Here is a 16,232-nt window from a genome sequence, read left to right as displayed (position 1 = left end):
GAGCGAGAGAAAGACGAGTTGGACTGGTGTGTAACTGGGTGGGATACATGTTTACTGGGAGAGTGAAGCTGCAGTGTGTCTGCAGGCAGGATGAAGGACAGACTGTATTTACATTCTCCAGCTGTGAGGACTACAAACATGGCCGGGGTTTCGCCGACGTGCAGCGCACCGTGTGACGTCACTTGACTTAAGAAAATAAAGAAACGTGTTCAGCTAAGACAAAACTACTGAAAATGTCATCTTCTATTCATGACTTCTGTTTTTAAACTAACAATTATGAGATACTATGTCTGAATTAAAGTTCTTGTATCTTGAAATAACTGAGAACTCACAATATCACGATGACTAAACTTCAGCTAACTTTGACCATTTCTTTGTCTTAAGATTTCTTTATAATTACAAGACAAAAGTCTTGTTTAGATAATGGAGAACTTTCTCGTTATTTTGTCACAAAGTAACTAGAAGATCTGTATCTCATGTTAGAGGAAGCTCTTACAATTATAAACATTCTATCTTACAAGATCATTGTTATAAACAAAGTAAACAAATGAAAATGGATTGTTGGATAAGAAAAAATAAAATACTGAGGCAGATATGATCTTTATCTAATAATTTATGTTGTAATTATTAGACAGTAAAAAAAAAAATAATGTTTTGGGTAAACATCTTGCAATTCAAACACTTCCCTTGTGATTTAAGTTTTTATCAGAATCAGTTTCTTACAATTAGAAAAGTTTGTTCTGTATTTATTCTATACAAATCATAAAAATGGGGAAAGTTTTCCTGAAATCACGATTTCGTAATTACAAGAAACACTTGTAATCACAACATATTATCTCACAACAGTGAGGACTTTTATCAGATACAGATCCAGTAATTACAAAAAAATCAGAGCTCTTAAAAACCCACGTATGTTTCCTTTGGTCACTGTAGAGTAGTTTCACAGGAATACCAAAGTGTTACTGGCTTTCCAGAACCATTAAAGGGACAGTCCAACATTAGCCTAGTTTAGCACACAGACTGGAAGCAGGGCAATCTATCAAAAATAAAATTAAATAATAATAAAAAAAACCTTCCAACAACTCAACAGAAAACACAATACCCCAGAATGTTGGACTGCACCTTTAAAGAAAACATTAAGCGCTAAAACGTTGAAGAAACATTGATTTTGCGTGAGTAGCGACGGAGACATGGCAGCGGCCCCGAAAACCCGACCGAAAACACGTTTAGGATTACGATCACGTTAAAGAGTCCAAAAAGGTTTCATGCACAACGAAAACCAGAAATAATAATAAAAAAACATAAAAAACAAATAATTACTGAAAAGAGAACAGCTGAGAATTATAAAAATATTGTGGCGGAGTATTCTGCTGGTTAGACTTCAGCATTACTGATGCATACACACTTCTACTTTTACATACAAGATATAGATTTTCTTAATAACACTTTGGTTTAGTTTAAAACAAACTATCATAAGCTGTATAATACAGAAAACAGATCTCCATCTCTTTTAAAAAAAAAAAAGTTAAATTAAATCAAATAAAAAAAAGAATAATTCAATTTGTTTTTTCAATCAATTTAACAGCAGATGAGGAAAAATAACATCAACAGACTTCATATCAGTTTAACTGTACAGTATCTACAGCTGGGGCGGAAACTGATGTCACACGGAGACAGGCGCCTGATAGGACGACTCATCGGCCAATCAGAGAACAGACAGTCGGCTGCTGGTGTGGAGCCTGGATGTATAGGAAGAACTGTATACTCGCTTGCTTTTGGTTCTGCCAGGTGGCCACGCGTGGTACTGCAGTTAAAACACCCCGAGGTAAATACACAAAGTGGAAATGAATCAATTTTGACTTTGCATCAAAGATTTTTAATACACGGATCTTTTTGTAAAACTTCACCTCGAGCCCAGAAATGCGATTCTAAAACTTTAAACCCAGAAGCTAGGCGCCAGGTGAGCCATGCTCATTGGGCTGAACGGCGCCACCTTGGGGTCAGGTATCCAGTTATTATCATACATCCAGTGAGTGAAGTGTGAGGAGTCGCTGGTTCCTCTTTTTAAAGATCTGTTTGTAAACACGTTTATGAACACTAAATCAAATCATAAGTTCATGTTCATCGATATTAGTGCTACTATGAAACAAAAATAATTAAACTAAATATCATTCAAAAAATAAAACAACAGAAAATGTCTTATTAGAAAGTAAAAATATTCTCAGAAAAGTTTTAAGTTTTTTTTTTTTTTAGATTACATGACATGCATGATATTGAGAAAGAGTTCTGAGCAGAGTCGTACGAGGAGGAAAAAGGTTGCTTTATGTGGTTGACAGGGTCTGTAACGGAAACCCTGAACAAACTTCTCACACTTCACAACTCGGTTCAACTCGGAGGATCGAGTCCAACAGCTCGACCTGGTGCCAAACACACCTGATCTCTGATCCAGCTTCTGTTTCACGAAGAGCCCGACAGGAAGCCTGATGGGACCGCGGAGATGCGTCCGTCTCGGTCAGAAGCCCCGTTCCTAGCCCCAGATCCGACTCTGCCTCCTTCCACCGGCAAATATGACCTCACTGCAAATGCTCCGCCCCCTTCTGCCCACTGAGTTCATCCTCTGGAGGACGTGCACTGATTGGCCAGGCCATCCCGAAGGAGGCGGGCCTGAAGTTTCAGTCCGACTCAAAGAAAGACGAGTCCGATAGAAACGATAGCTGCCTTGTCAACCAATCACCAAGCCCTGTCGGTGTGTCAATGAGAAGTCCACCAGTGACATCACAGGTGACATCACAGGTGAGTGAAAAGGTTTTTTTTTTTTATTGCTGGAGCTCAACTACATCGACTTATTGGGCCTCCTGTTGCCGAGCAACGCGGGCGGCCACACTGGGACGTGAATCAGCTGCAGGTGAAAGAAAAGCTCCAGACGCTGTGATGTCAGAGCTTCAACCAATCAGAAGAGCTGATGTGGGGGATATGGTGAAAGCCAACGGAAAAGATCAGCCGCTCTGCCCCCGTTGCGGACGGCAGCAGAACGGCATTGTGGGTTATGAGGACAGATGCTACAGGTGCTGGTGAGGGACACTCTAAACTGACGAGACGATTAAAAACATAAAATTTACACAAGCCAGGGGGGGGCGTGGTCGTACAAGCCCCGCCCCTCTACACAGCAGCCACCTTGTCTTGGGGACTGCTGCTACTACTGCTACTGCTGCTGCTGCTGGTGTTGTTGTTGGTGTTGTTGTTATCGTCATTGCCACCAGGCGACAACACGGCGGCCTGCGTCCTATCAGCGGCCTTGGGGGCGGAGTCTTTGTCTCCAGGGGCAATGGGGGGGGCAGGGCCGGGGGAGGACATGGTGGAGGGGAGGGCGGGGGAGGGGCGGTACGCCGACATCAGCTCGGCCAGACGTTCCGTCGTTGGCGCCCACTTTGCAAAACCGGCGTCGTTCTGGAGGAAGAGTACTGCAGTACCGTGTACCGCCCGGTAGTACATCTCATCTCTGAAAATACACACAGTTTAATGTACAGGGTTCCTCCAGCTTTTCCAAAGTCACATTCAAGCACTTTCCAAGCACTTCAAGGTGCATTCCCATGCGTTTCCAGCCCCTTCCAGCTGTGGTAAACTCCATATTTGTATCAATCCAATGGTCAGTATTCAGTCTACTTATTATGTCACTTGTTCATCACATTAAATGAGATGTTATTGTCCTCTAAACAACCAACATGATGTTTGGAGACAGCTTTTTACAGAAGGACCACAAATGAAAGGAAAACTAATTCCACTAACAGATCCACAGAAATATAATCACCAACTATTTTCATCATCTGTTCATCATCAAAAGGCATTTTTCATAAAGAAATGTCAGAAAATGCTGTTTTCAGTCCCTCAGATATGGAGATCTTCTTTTCGTCTGTTCTATCATAGATGTCATCACATACAACACACATTTCAAGACCTTTATTCTACATCCAAGCACTCTTCAAACCTTGGAAACACCACACTTAATTTCAAGTGTTTTCAAGGCTTTCCAGCACCTGTACCAACCCTGACTTATTGTCACTGAAAACTGTTGGTGATGTACAGGTACACATATGAGTAGGGAGTAGAGTGTAGTATTAGTACCTCTTGCAAAGGTGCTGACTCCCAGAGCGGTACTCGTGTTCGTAGGCCGGGACGCTGAGCTGGTGACGGAGGAATCGACTCGCCTCCATGCGGGTCAGAGCCGGGGTCACGGGGTCACGCCACTCAGGGACGAAGACAATGAAGGACAGAGGCTCGGAGGACTTGTCCAGCAGCTCCTGATGGGACGGAGACAGCAATATGACCGTCATCCACCAGTACAGCCCAGGACGCACAATTACACACCAGAAGAACCAGAAGTACGTCAAGAATGGTGAATTTGAATCTTAAAAACAAATTGACACAAGCTGATCCAGACTAGAGCGGCCCGGTTCAGACCGGTAAAGTTCCGACACACACACACACACACACACACACACACACACACACACACACACACACACACACACACACACACACACACACACACACACACACACACACACACACACACACACACACACACACACACACACACACACACACACACCTCGAAGTGCGTCACCATGGCATCCATCAGCTCTTCACAGAACGGAGGGTTGGCTTCAAACGAGCCGCTGACCGGACAGAAAGACAGGAACGGCCTGAAAACACACAACACCGGGTTCATGCTCCTGTTCAGTCCACACAGGTCTCTGGTCCGAGATCCAGGTCTGCTTAGACCCGCATCACTACCTCTAACTACATCTTCAAAGCATGTTGGTTTCTGCATCATCATCACTCATAAAAAAGGTCCTCACAGAGACGTCTACCTCACATCATGGAAAATACAAAATATTTATTTTATTGGTCCTTTATTTAAGCTGAGGGACTTTATGATTTATGATTATCTTATATGATTGTTTTTCACTTAATAAAAAGGAAGCCCACCAAAAAATAAAGATATAATAGTTCAAATATTTGTTTCTTAACAAAATGTCAAGTGATGTCAGGTTGTTTAAAGCACACTTTTGAAGGATTATCGGGATAATATCCTAATTTTAATGTGGTCCAATGCCTAAATATCCATACTAGTGATATTAACAGTCACATATAGATGCATTTTAATAATCTCTACCGGCTGTCTGCGTATCTGACCTGTTGAACCTCAGGTAAACACACGCAGACAGACGGCGTGTAGGTGTTAACACCTGTCTCACCCTCTGGATCCGAAGAAGCCGTCGACGTCGGGGAAGGCGGAGCCAAACTGTTTGAAGTAGCAGTTGAGCGGCGAGGCGAAGCACTCGAAGGAAACTCCGAACTGTCGGATCAACGCCTCGAACACGGGCACCGGTAGCGCCCCCTGCAGGCCTGTTCCCTCATTAACGCCGCTGCCGAACATCACCTGAGCGCGCACACACACACACGCCTCATTAACTCACCCGTTACCAGCGTTACCAAACAGTCATGTGGGATCCGGTGATCAGCTGACCTGGTATCTCTTGAGGAGGCACCAGACTCTGGACAGGAACTTCTCGAAGCGAGGGTCGTCTATACAGCTGTACCTGTACAGCAACTCCTGGAGACACAAGACAGGCAGAGGGTGAGACAGGCAGACATACCTCAGCTGACACTTCATGTGGACGGACACACGCGCACACGGACGCACGCACGCACACACACGGACGGACACACACACGCACACATACACACACACATACACACACACGGACGCACGCACACACACACGGACGGACACACACACAGACACACACACGGACGGACACACACACGGACGGACACACACACGCACACATACACACACACATACACACACACGGACGCACGCACACACACACGGACGGACACACACACGGACGGACACACACGCACACATACACACACACGGACGCGCGCACACACACGGACGGACACACACACGGACACACACACGGACGGACACACACACACACACACACACACGGACGCGCGCACACACACGGACACACACACACACACACGGACACACACACACGGACGCGCGCACACACACACACACACGCACACACGGACACACACACACACGGACACACACACACACGCACACACGCACACACACGGACACACACACACACACGCGCGCACACACACGGACACACACACACACACACACACGGACACACACACACACACACACGGACACACACACACACACACACACGCACACACACACACACGGACACACACACACACGCACACACAATCACTCACACACACACACGGACACACACAATCACTCACACACACACAGCCCATTGTTTACCTTGTTATTTGTCTTTATAGACACATTATTACAGTCAAGGTATTTACTGAAGGAATGTCGCCCTCTGCTGATAGACTTTAGTAACTGTTTTTATTTGCTAATAAAAGGAAATATAGAATTATCAGTAGTTTTTTAACTCCACTTTATTCTGAATTCCTGCCTCATAGTCAACTCTTTTTCTTAAAATCTCTTTTAAGCCTCAACACTTCCCGCAGAGTTTTTTTTATTTGTATTTATTTGTTTTGTTTTATTTTGTTATTATTTCGTGTTGGATATTTCGCTCATTTTCAAATTCGTATAATGACTGTCACAAAGACACAGGAGCTATATTTAAATGATACTGCGACATTAGCTTCCACCTGCCGTGACAACATGAACGTGAGCTTCACGTTTCCATGGTTACATCGGCGGTGTCTCTCCTTCATCAGTACTGACCAGTTTGCTGAAGTGACCTCTGTTGACCTTGACCATCTCTCCTCTGAAGCGTAGACAGGCCACGTCGTTCTCAAAGTGCAGCTCGACTCGAGGGAGGGCCGGCGAGGGAAGCGACAGGCGCACCGGGTAGCAGTAGACCAGCCGGGACTGCTGGGGGGACGCCGAGACCTCTGGACCGGCACACGGGACACAAGGGTACGTGACAAGGGGGTCCTGCAGCAGACCCAGGTGTGTGTGTGTGTGTGTGTGTGTGTGTGTATGTACCTGTGGGTGGGGGGTCCTGCAGCAGACCCAGTTGTGTGTGTGTGTGTGTGTGTGTGTGTGTATGTACCTGTGGGTGGGGGGTCCTGCAGCAGACTCAGGTGTGTCTGTCTCAGCCGCCGGCTGTACTCGGCAGACAGCTGGTAGATCTTGGAGCAGATTCCCTCCACAGAGTCCTTGGCGACAGCGGCGAGGTGAGGACCACACTGCTGCCTCAGGTGTTCCAGACGGTCCTACACACACACACACACACACACACAGACACACACAGACACACACAGAGACACACACACACACGTCTCAGTTGGATGAACGTTGGTGTCCTGGTGGATCTGCAGCAGATCCACCAGGAGAGTAAACAGAGTGGGGGTCAGGTTACCATGTAGTCCTCCTTGCTGGCGGAGTGGTCTCGGCGCAGCCAGCTCATGGTGTCCTCAGCGTTCCACTTCACCACCTTCCTGCTCTCTGGACTTGCATTCCTGCACGGGTCAAAGGTCAAAGCTTCTCAACACCACATTCAGAGCATCAACATTTGTAAATCTCAGGTGGATGAGGTGTGACGTACCGGGAGTCAATCATCTTCTTGGCAGCTTCGGCGTATTTAAATAGCAGCTTGCGGGCCTCCTCCTTGTACTTGATACGGGACAACCTGAGACACACGGATATGAAAACTAATTAATCTAACTAAACAATCAGAGCAGGTGAGATGATACCTAATCAATACAGACACCAGTGATACGTTTAGAACAGACAGACGGGTACCTGATGGGAATGTCGTTCATGATCTCTCTGAACATGGACGGGGAGATGACGGGCTCACAGTCACTGGGCAGTAAGGGGTCGTGACCTTTGTCGATGACTTTCCTCTCCAGTAACCAACGGTTGAAGGACTCCCGGGGCGGATCGATGCCTGAACCACAGACAGACGGTAACACAACACAGCTATTACCGTTGGTCGGCCACAGAGCACCACCCAGTGGGCCGTGGAGGTACTACCAGGTAGAACAAATTAAAAACCCGCTCTCTGGTTGTTTCAAAGCTAGGTTGTTTTTTTGTGGTTTTGTGTTGCCTGTGTTAACTAGCTAACTCAGATGCAGTGACACAAAACGGATCGTTTTTGGAAAGAAATGGTGACGTGGTGACGTTAAACCTCCGGCTGAGCTTGTGGAATGGTTTAAATGGTGAGATAAACTAAGCCGTAGCATTTTATAATTAAAAAACAAAGAAAATACAATTTGACCAATATAGAGAGGACGACAACCGATTATTGAGCAAACAGAATCACAGTGTAATATGGTAGGTCATTTTAGAATTGTACTGTTAATGTATTAATGCATACTTATTTATTTATTTATTTTTAATGACGATGTAAGGTAGAGGCAGGTTTTTTTAAGCATTGTGCTTCTGTCTGCTCCTTCTCAGTGTATTTAATATCTGGATGAATCCCCCCCCCCCCCCCCCCCCCCACACCTCCGGGTGTGTGGTTTCGGTCACATGATTGCTCCTGGACGAATCAGAGGACCCGACGCCTCAGGGATCATGAGCGTGACGTACCTTCTCTCTGGTGACACAGTTCATGGTAGTGTTGCCGAAGTTTGGTGACCAGCTGAGCTCTCTGCAGCTCGATCTCGGGGTGGGGGGGCAGGTGGCTGGCGGGGGGGTGCTCTCTGATCACAGCGTTGGTCTGGGCGTCCAGATCCCAGTAGATACTGAAACAAACAACAAACACTGAACCTCCGACACAAGGCTGGAATGCTAGCACACTATGTTTTCTTATATTGATCGACAGATAACAATCACAATATATATTTAATAATAATAATGCTGCTCATTCAGTGTTAGCGACGTTAGCGTAGCCTAGCTCCCATCAATCCAGACTCCATTCAGAAAACAGGCATTTTATAACTCTAAATATAAAACGATATTGTGAAATATTTTTGTGAAAATGTTCGATTTTATTCAATTAAAGCCAAGAGGATCTGAACGTAGTAGCTAAAGATGCTGACGGAGAGAGGGGTGTGGCCTTAGCACTCACACAGCAGGTCTGTATGGAGCGGGGGCGGGGGTTTGTGTTGTGGGCGTGGCTGGTTGGGCCGGTTTGTCCTCGGGGGCGGAGTTCCAGGGTTTGACCCCGGGCGTGCTGGGGGAGATGGGTGTGGTGGGCTCCACCTGGAAACACACATGTTATGTTACGTATTATTAGAAACCCAAGCAAACCACTGATCCGTGACCGTTTTTTTTTTTTTTTTACCTTGACACGTTTGATGCTGTTGGGCCCCGCCCCCTGTTCCTCAGAAATCCTCCTTTTCCTCTGACCGTTACCTAGGTTACCGTCTCCACCCTCTGCTGGGGCTGCATTCAGACCTAAAGGATCAGACTGCAGATGGAGAAACAGACTCAGTTTCAAACTAGATGCTAACCAAACATGTATAATATGACCTCACAACCTCACAAATGAAAGGGAAGCATGGCGTTACTCACGATGACATCATGCTGACCCAACACTGGGACCTCCCACAGGCTCTGATTGGTGAACCTGTTAAAATAATATGGTCTATTCTCCCTCCGAGACCAGCACTTCGACCACCCGGCCTGGACCAGTTCATCTGTCAGACAGGTCAGAGAGAGACACACACACACACTGGTGAGACAGGTGTACCTGGGAGCTCAGACAGAAAGGTAGAGAGACAGACAGGTGTACCTGGGAGCTCAGACAGAAAGACAGACAGGTGTACCTGGGAGCTCAGGTGATTTGGCGGCGGTGGACGGAGAAAGGGGCGGTCCCTGAGAGGTGGCGGGGCCAGAGGGAGACAGCATCAAGGCCGCCTCCCCTTTGACCGATCCCTGGCTGTCATTGGACATCTCAGCGGCTCGTCAGAATGACATCGACCTGCCTGACAGGAAGACAAACTTTAATAACTTTCAAAATAAAACACAGGTGAGATATTGAATTCAGACTGTATAAAATATGGATATGTTGTTTCACCCATCACCTAAGCAAACATGTCTGATAAGGATCCTCATCAATGTACCTCAGAATGTGATGTCTTATTGAAATAAAGTCATTATTTCACATAAGAATTCAAAAGATGTTCAGTTCATTTTTCAGCCGTTAGCGAGAAGCTGGAACCAGGTTAGATACTTAAAAAATAAAAAACGATTATTTAGTTACAAAATTGATTTTCTGTCGATTGACTTGTTTCAGCTGTACTCGGTGTAAAAATCAGCTCAGTGACCTCTGGTGGACAAACGGTGTAATGGCGTCTAACCGCTACTAGCCTTATCTCCACAGCACCAGAACAGCAGACAGACTGGAAATAAACGTGGCACTATGAAATAAAAGTCTCCTGAAATAAATAAGTGTATTTATATTTATTACATCCATTTCTATATTTATTTCACAGGTATCATGGTATTAAATTTTACAGTTATCCTACGGTGAACGTTTGCTTATTAACCGTATGGAAAAATAAAATGTGCGAGTTAAAGAGAGTCTGACGCACCTACATTTTAATCGCTAATAATTTTAATACATTTAACATACAAGAGTGCAGCTAACATGTCAATAACATGCTTCAGTTTAAGTTATATAACATGCTATTTGTTTTTATTGATGAGTAATGACATCGTCTATAAAATGACACTGGAATTTTGACTTTGTCTTGAAAAATGTAAAAACCAGGAGCGTCTTTCTCCTCCTCATAACTATTTATTATTTAAATGTTTGTTCACGTTAACGCGTTTATAAGAGACACGTTACATTGAGTATGAATATAAAACATAACACCTTCCTGGTATAATGTCAAACTGGATTAGAGCTGAAACACACGTATCGATCTGTTGATTGACAGAAATCAAATGACACACAGGATCTTCTTCCGGTTTTGATTGATTTTCTGTTTTGTAGTAAATTGAATCTCGGACTGATTTTTTTTTTTTTTTTAACAGTTTTGACATTTTATAGACGACAATCAAAATAGAATAAATACAGCCTGGAGCTGAAACGATGAATGAGGGAATATTCCGATGAATGGTTCTAAAAGGTTTTCAGTGAGCCATCGTTAACCGCCGCTGTGTAACTGTAGTAACGGACGGTGTTTACCGACAGGCTGACAGATTGACGTGAACAGGCTGATAACCGACCGTCTGGATGTGGCGGCAAAAGTCGCTTTTTAATCCGATCAAAGTAAACTGTATTTAAAACGCGTCTGTGTATCTGCGCTGAGACGAAAGCGGTGAATTAATTAAATAAACCCCGATGTTTTCGTTCTCATACGCAGAGAACGAGCGCGGCGAACACGCGCATGCGCCTGCCGAGCTTTTTCCAAACAAACACGGAGGAGGAGAAGCCAAAGGGGGTGAGGGGGGAGGACGACACAAAGCTGCGGCTGCTCCTCCGGAGCCCGGGCAGAAGACACGGACACAGCGGCTCCCGGTGTCGGTACACGGCGGGGCCGAACCGGGCTAAAGTGATTTAAAAACACAAAGGGGCGAACGGGGACGTCTTTATGTGACAACATTAACGGCCATTTTGCGCGGTACGCTCGTTCTCCGCTCAAAGCGACAGCTGCTATTAAGGCGCCACTTCAGACAAGATGGCGGACACGCCCCTGCCACAGCGCTGCGCGTCCTGCACAGAATTTATGCTCTCTACTACAAACTCGGCGGCCCTGCGCGCCGCTTTTCCGGCTCGTCTGAAGGCCGAGACCTTCCGCCGCATGTCGGTGCAGTCGGAGCGGCTCTATCGGGCCGCCTGCCCTTACCGTGACCGGTTAAGTTGCGGAGAGTCGCGGGTTCTGTCCGTTTGTTTCGGGTCCTCCGCTCCGCTCCCTCCCCGCCTGCTCAGACATCTTTACAGGGACCCGGGATGAGCCACTGCGCAGGCGCAGCCAGAGTACCGCTTCCTGTTCCGAGACGTCCTGCTCCGCCCGCCATGTTGAGCAGGTCACTCCTCCCCACCGCTTCCATGTTATTGACAAAATAAAATAAAGAAACCTTTGATGCATTAGTGTTAAACCTTTTTTAATTATGCTTTAAGAAGGTTTTCACAATGTCAATAACCAAACCAAAATAAACTTAAACACACATATTTCCATAAACGTATTTATTTATCAATGTCAACCTTTAAAACCTGTGTGGATACATCCAAAGAAACGTGTGTGTATGTATATATATATATATATATATATACACATTTATATATATATACACACATACATATATATATATATATATATATATATATATATATGTGTGTGTATATATATATATATATACACATATATGACACACTCACACATGTATGTGTGTATACACACATACATGTGTGAGTGTGTCATATATGTGTATATATATATATATATATATATATATACACATATATGACACACTCACACATGTATAACCTGCAGAGGAGGATGAATTTGGTTTTCAGGATTTTTTTATTTCACGAAAATATAAAGTATGGAAATATTTAGATGTTGACAATCAAACAAATTCAAACAAATATTTCACAGAAGCTGGATGTCTGACATTAAAGACCCAGAGCACCAACAAAGTGAGATTATTAAAAGGTTGGCCAAGCTAGCGCTTCTAGTAGCGAGATAGAGTAACAGATCAGCTGACTTCCTACACGTGATTGTTAGAATGACCTAATCGAGCACACGGACTGAGAGTCTGACTTCTTTTGTACATTTTTATTTTAAAACTCATTACTGAGACATTCTTTATTTCACGTATATTATCCGTAGGCCTATACATGTGTGATACATAGTTTATAATACACTGTTATAAGCGGATATAAGAATGAAGACGTGAGTCACAGACAGGAGGATGTCATACTTTTACAGCTGGTGATACACTGTGGGCACTAGATAGAAACAGGAACAGTTCTGTGCGTGGATGTATGACATGGCTCAGTGGCGCGTGAAGCCAGTTTGACTTCCAAATTAAACATTCAGACAAAAACGAGCCAATGACCATGAGGCCACAGAGCCACTACCTGGTCCTTTAGAGGAGCCCTCGGTCCTCCAGCCCTCCGGCCTCCTCCGGTCTCGGGCTCCTTCCCATGAACAGAGGAGGGGCAGCTGTGGTTTGGTGGACGGAGCAGGTCATCCATCAACCACAAGGCATATTTTAACATCAATTTAGTACAGATTTTACAACATGACAGTATGTATAATATTTGATTAAATGCAGGCCGTGTGACGCCAGCAACTCTGTGAAGTCGGGATCAATAGATTTGCTGTAAAGTTCACAAGTAGGAATGCCGACTTTGAGTTGTGTTTCCATCGTACTTTTCCCAAGTAGGACGTCGGAAATGTTTGAGTTCTGGATCACAGCATTAGTGTGTTAGCCACCAAGCTAAGAGCAGGCAGAGGTCAAAGGTCGGAGCTTTCCTGCTGCTGCAGCATCAGGTCAACTGCAGCCTCCACATCCTCCACCACGTGATGCGGCTCCACCAGGTCCAGCTCCAGCACCAGGTCTCTGTGACCCTGGAATACCGTCTCTGTGGCGGCGTCGCTCAGGTCGCTAGGCAACGGGGAGCGAGGGTCATAAACTCCTGTGCACACCTGTGGAAAGGTAGAACAGACCTCAATACATGATGTTATCATCAGAGAGACTTTGCGGTAGTGACCATTGGTGATGTCACTGTGACGCCCAGTGACGTCACCATCTACCCAGATCTCAGATATTTGTATACAAATATACTGATGACTCACTAAGTAAGACCAGAGCAGAACGCGTCCTCTAACCTACCAGTATGGAGCGACACTGGGCAGCAGCAGAGACCAGCTCCTCCTCCGGCACCGCCATCGTCACCTGACTCCCCGTTCCCTGGGCGACCAGCTTGGTCATCGTGGCGCCGGTGGCGGCGTGTTGCTGACCCAGGTAGCGGTTGTAGAGGTTAGCGCCATAGATGTCTGTCATCAGGTTGTCGCTAGGCAACAAGAGGAAGGTCTGTTACTTGTTACTTACTACCTGATGGTGTAGATGGTGTTATGGATGTTGTAACCCGATGCCGTAGAAGGTATAGATGATGGTGTTACGGATGCTTTAATTACCAATGTCGTAGGCAGTGTTATGGATGGGTTCGTTACCCAACGGTGTAGGTGGTGTTATGAACGATTTAGTTACCCAACGTCATAGATGACGATGGTGTAGATGGTGTTATGAACGGTTTAGTTACCCAACGTCATAGATGACGATGGTGTAGATGGCATTATGGACGATTTTTTACCCGATGACATAGACAGCCCAGGTGGTGTTATGGCTGGTTTAGTTACCCGACGGTGTTGTGGCTGGTTTAGTTACCCGATGGTGTCATGGATTGTTTAGTTATCCGACGTTGTCGTGGCTGGTTTAGTTACCCGACGGTGTTGTGGCTGGTTTAGTTACCCGATGGTGTCATGGATTGTTTAGTTACCCGACGTTGTCGTGGCTGGTTTAGTTACCCGACGGTGTCATGGATTGTTTAGTTACCCGACGTTGTCGTGGCTGGTTTAGTTACCCGACGGTGTCATGGATTGTTTAGTTACCCGACGGTGTCATGGATTGTTTAGTTACCCGACGTTGTCGTGGCTGGTTTAGTTACCCGACGGTGTCATGGATTGTTTAGTTACCCGACGGTGTCATGGATTGTTTAGTTACCCGACGTTGTCGTGGCTGGTTTAGTTACCCGACGGTGTCATGGATTGTTTAGTTACCCGACGGTGTCGTGGCTGGTTTAGTTACCCGATGGTGTCGTGGCTGGTTTAGTTACCCGACGGTGTCGTGGCTGGTTTAGTTACCTGACGGTGTCATGGATTGTTTAGTTACCCGACGGTGTTATGGGTTGTGTAGTTACCCGACGGTGTCGTGGCTGGTGTAGTTACCCGACGTTGTTATGGATTGTTTAGTTACCCGACGTTGTTATGGATTGTTTAGTTACCCGACGGTGTCGTGGATTGTTTAGTTACCCGATGGTGTCGTGGCTGGTTTAGTTACCCGAAGGTGTCGTGGATTGTTTAGTTACCCGATGGTGTCGTGGCTGGTTTAGTTACCCGACGGTGTCGTGGATTGTTTAGTTACCCGATGGTGTCGTGGCTGGTTTAGTTACCCGATGGTGTCGTGGCTGGTTTAGTTACCCGATGGTGTCGTGGCTGGTTTAGTTACCCGACGGTGTCTTGGCTGGTTTAGTTACCCGACGGTGTCATGGATTGTTTAGTTACCCGATGGTGTCGTGGCTGGTTTAGTTACCCGACGGTGTTATGGATTGTTTAGTTACCCGATGGTGTCGTGGCTGGTTTAGTTACCCGACGGTGTTATGGATTGTTTAGTTACCCGATGGTGTTGTGGCTGGTTTAGTTACCCGATGGTGTCGTGGCTGGTTTAGTTACCCGATGGTGTCGTGGCTGGTTTAGTTACCCGACGGTGTCATGGATTGTTTAGTTACCCGATGGTGTCGTGGCTGGTTTAGTTACCCGACGGTGTTATGGATTGTTTAGTTACCCGATGGTGTCGTGGCTGGTTTAGTTACCCGACGGTGTCGTGGATTGTTTAGTTACCCGATGGTGTCGTGGCTGGTTTAGTTACCCGATGGTGTTGTGGCTGGTTTAGTTACCCGATGGTGTCGTGGCTGGTTTAGTTACCCGATGGTGTTGTGGCTGGTTTAGTTACCCGATGGTGTCGTGGCTGGTTTAGTTACCCGATGGTGTCGTGGCTGGTTTAGTTACCCGACGGTGTTATGGATTGTTTAGTTACCCGATGGTGTTATGGATTGTTTAGTTACCCGATGGTGTCGTGGCTGGTTTAGTTACCCGATGGTGTCGTGGCTGGTTTAGTTACCCGACGGTGTCATGGATTGTTTAGTTACCCGATGGTGTCGTGGCTGGTTTAGTTACCCGACGGTGTTATGGATTGTTTAGTTACCCGATGGTGTTGTGGCTGGTTTAGTTACCCAATGGCGTAGACGGTTGTCAGCTTGTGGTCGTGGTTCTGCAGCCTCAGCAGGTGCTCGGCGTACTGGTAGGTCAGCAGACTGGGTTTCCCCAGCAGAGCCTGGTACTGAAGCTCCCGACCCGTCAGCTTCCTGTAGACGGACTCCAGACACAGCATGAACATCCCGTGACCGAACCTACGGCAACACAGCAGGGCCAAAACCGATCACCGGGACCACATGAGGACACCAGAGAAA

At 46.1% G+C, this 16,232-nt stretch overlaps 2 protein-coding genes across 3 annotated transcripts in view; both read right to left on the bottom strand.

The window, feature by feature from the left end:
• Nucleotides 1-729: 729 nt before the first annotated feature.
• Nucleotides 730-11,924, bottom strand: pcif1 (phosphorylated CTD interacting factor 1). Of its 2 annotated transcripts, none has more exons than XM_084035988.1 (16): nt 11,821-11,924; nt 9,793-9,947; nt 9,539-9,663; nt 9,309-9,434; nt 9,093-9,226; nt 8,612-8,766; nt 7,820-7,967; nt 7,623-7,706; nt 7,437-7,536; nt 7,128-7,290; nt 6,797-6,966; nt 5,531-5,617; nt 5,259-5,443; nt 4,610-4,703; nt 4,123-4,298; nt 730-3,499 (listed from the first exon to the last, which is right to left on the bottom strand). In XM_084035988.1, exons 2-16 carry the CDS (start codon nt 9,917-9,919, stop codon nt 3,160-3,162), a joined length of 2,214 nt encoding a protein of 737 aa, XP_083892114.1. In that variant the 5' UTR covers nt 9,920-9,947; nt 11,821-11,924; the 3' UTR covers nt 730-3,159. The 2 variants fall into 2 exon arrangements, with proteins under 2 accessions (XP_083892114.1, XP_083892115.1); XM_084035989.1 differs by having other exon boundaries at nt 9,793-9,951; nt 11,821-11,894.
• A 602-nt stretch (nt 11,925-12,526) lies between these two features.
• The window catches only part of LOC311030406 (haloacid dehalogenase-like hydrolase domain-containing 5), an 8,105-nt gene continuing 4,399 nt past the window's right edge, over nt 12,527-16,232 (bottom strand). The window contains exons 7-9 of the mRNA XM_084036139.1: nt 15,996-16,172; nt 13,817-13,997; nt 12,527-13,629 (exon numbers count right to left, since the gene is read on the bottom strand). Coding sequence (XP_083892265.1) covers nt 13,438-13,629; nt 13,817-13,997; nt 15,996-16,172 — 550 coding nt within the window. The 3' untranslated portion in view covers nt 12,527-13,437. The remainder of the gene's footprint in view (nt 13,630-13,816; nt 13,998-15,995; nt 16,173-16,232) is intronic.

This window comes from Eutrigla gurnardus (genome assembly GCF_963514095.1).
Source record: "Eutrigla gurnardus genome assembly, chromosome: 2".
Taxonomy (NCBI): domain Eukaryota; kingdom Metazoa; phylum Chordata; class Actinopteri; order Perciformes; family Triglidae; genus Eutrigla; species Eutrigla gurnardus.
This window is presented reverse-complemented; position numbering and strand designations above follow the sequence as displayed.

Bases quoted from the DNA above. Each gene is read 5' to 3' on its own strand.
- pcif1 (XM_084035988.1), bottom strand. From the start codon at position 9,919: ATGTCCAATGACAGCCAGGGATCGGTCAAAGGGGAGGCGGCCTTGATG. The intron at 9,435-9,538 runs GTGAGTAACGCC...CTCCATCTGCAG, and splicing joins TGGGTCAGCATGATGTCATC to TCTGATCCTTTAGGTCTGAA. The intron at 4,299-4,609 runs GTGTGTGTGTGT...CCGTCCCATCAG, and splicing joins CCATGGTGACGCACTTCGAG to GAGCTGCTGGACAAGTCCTC.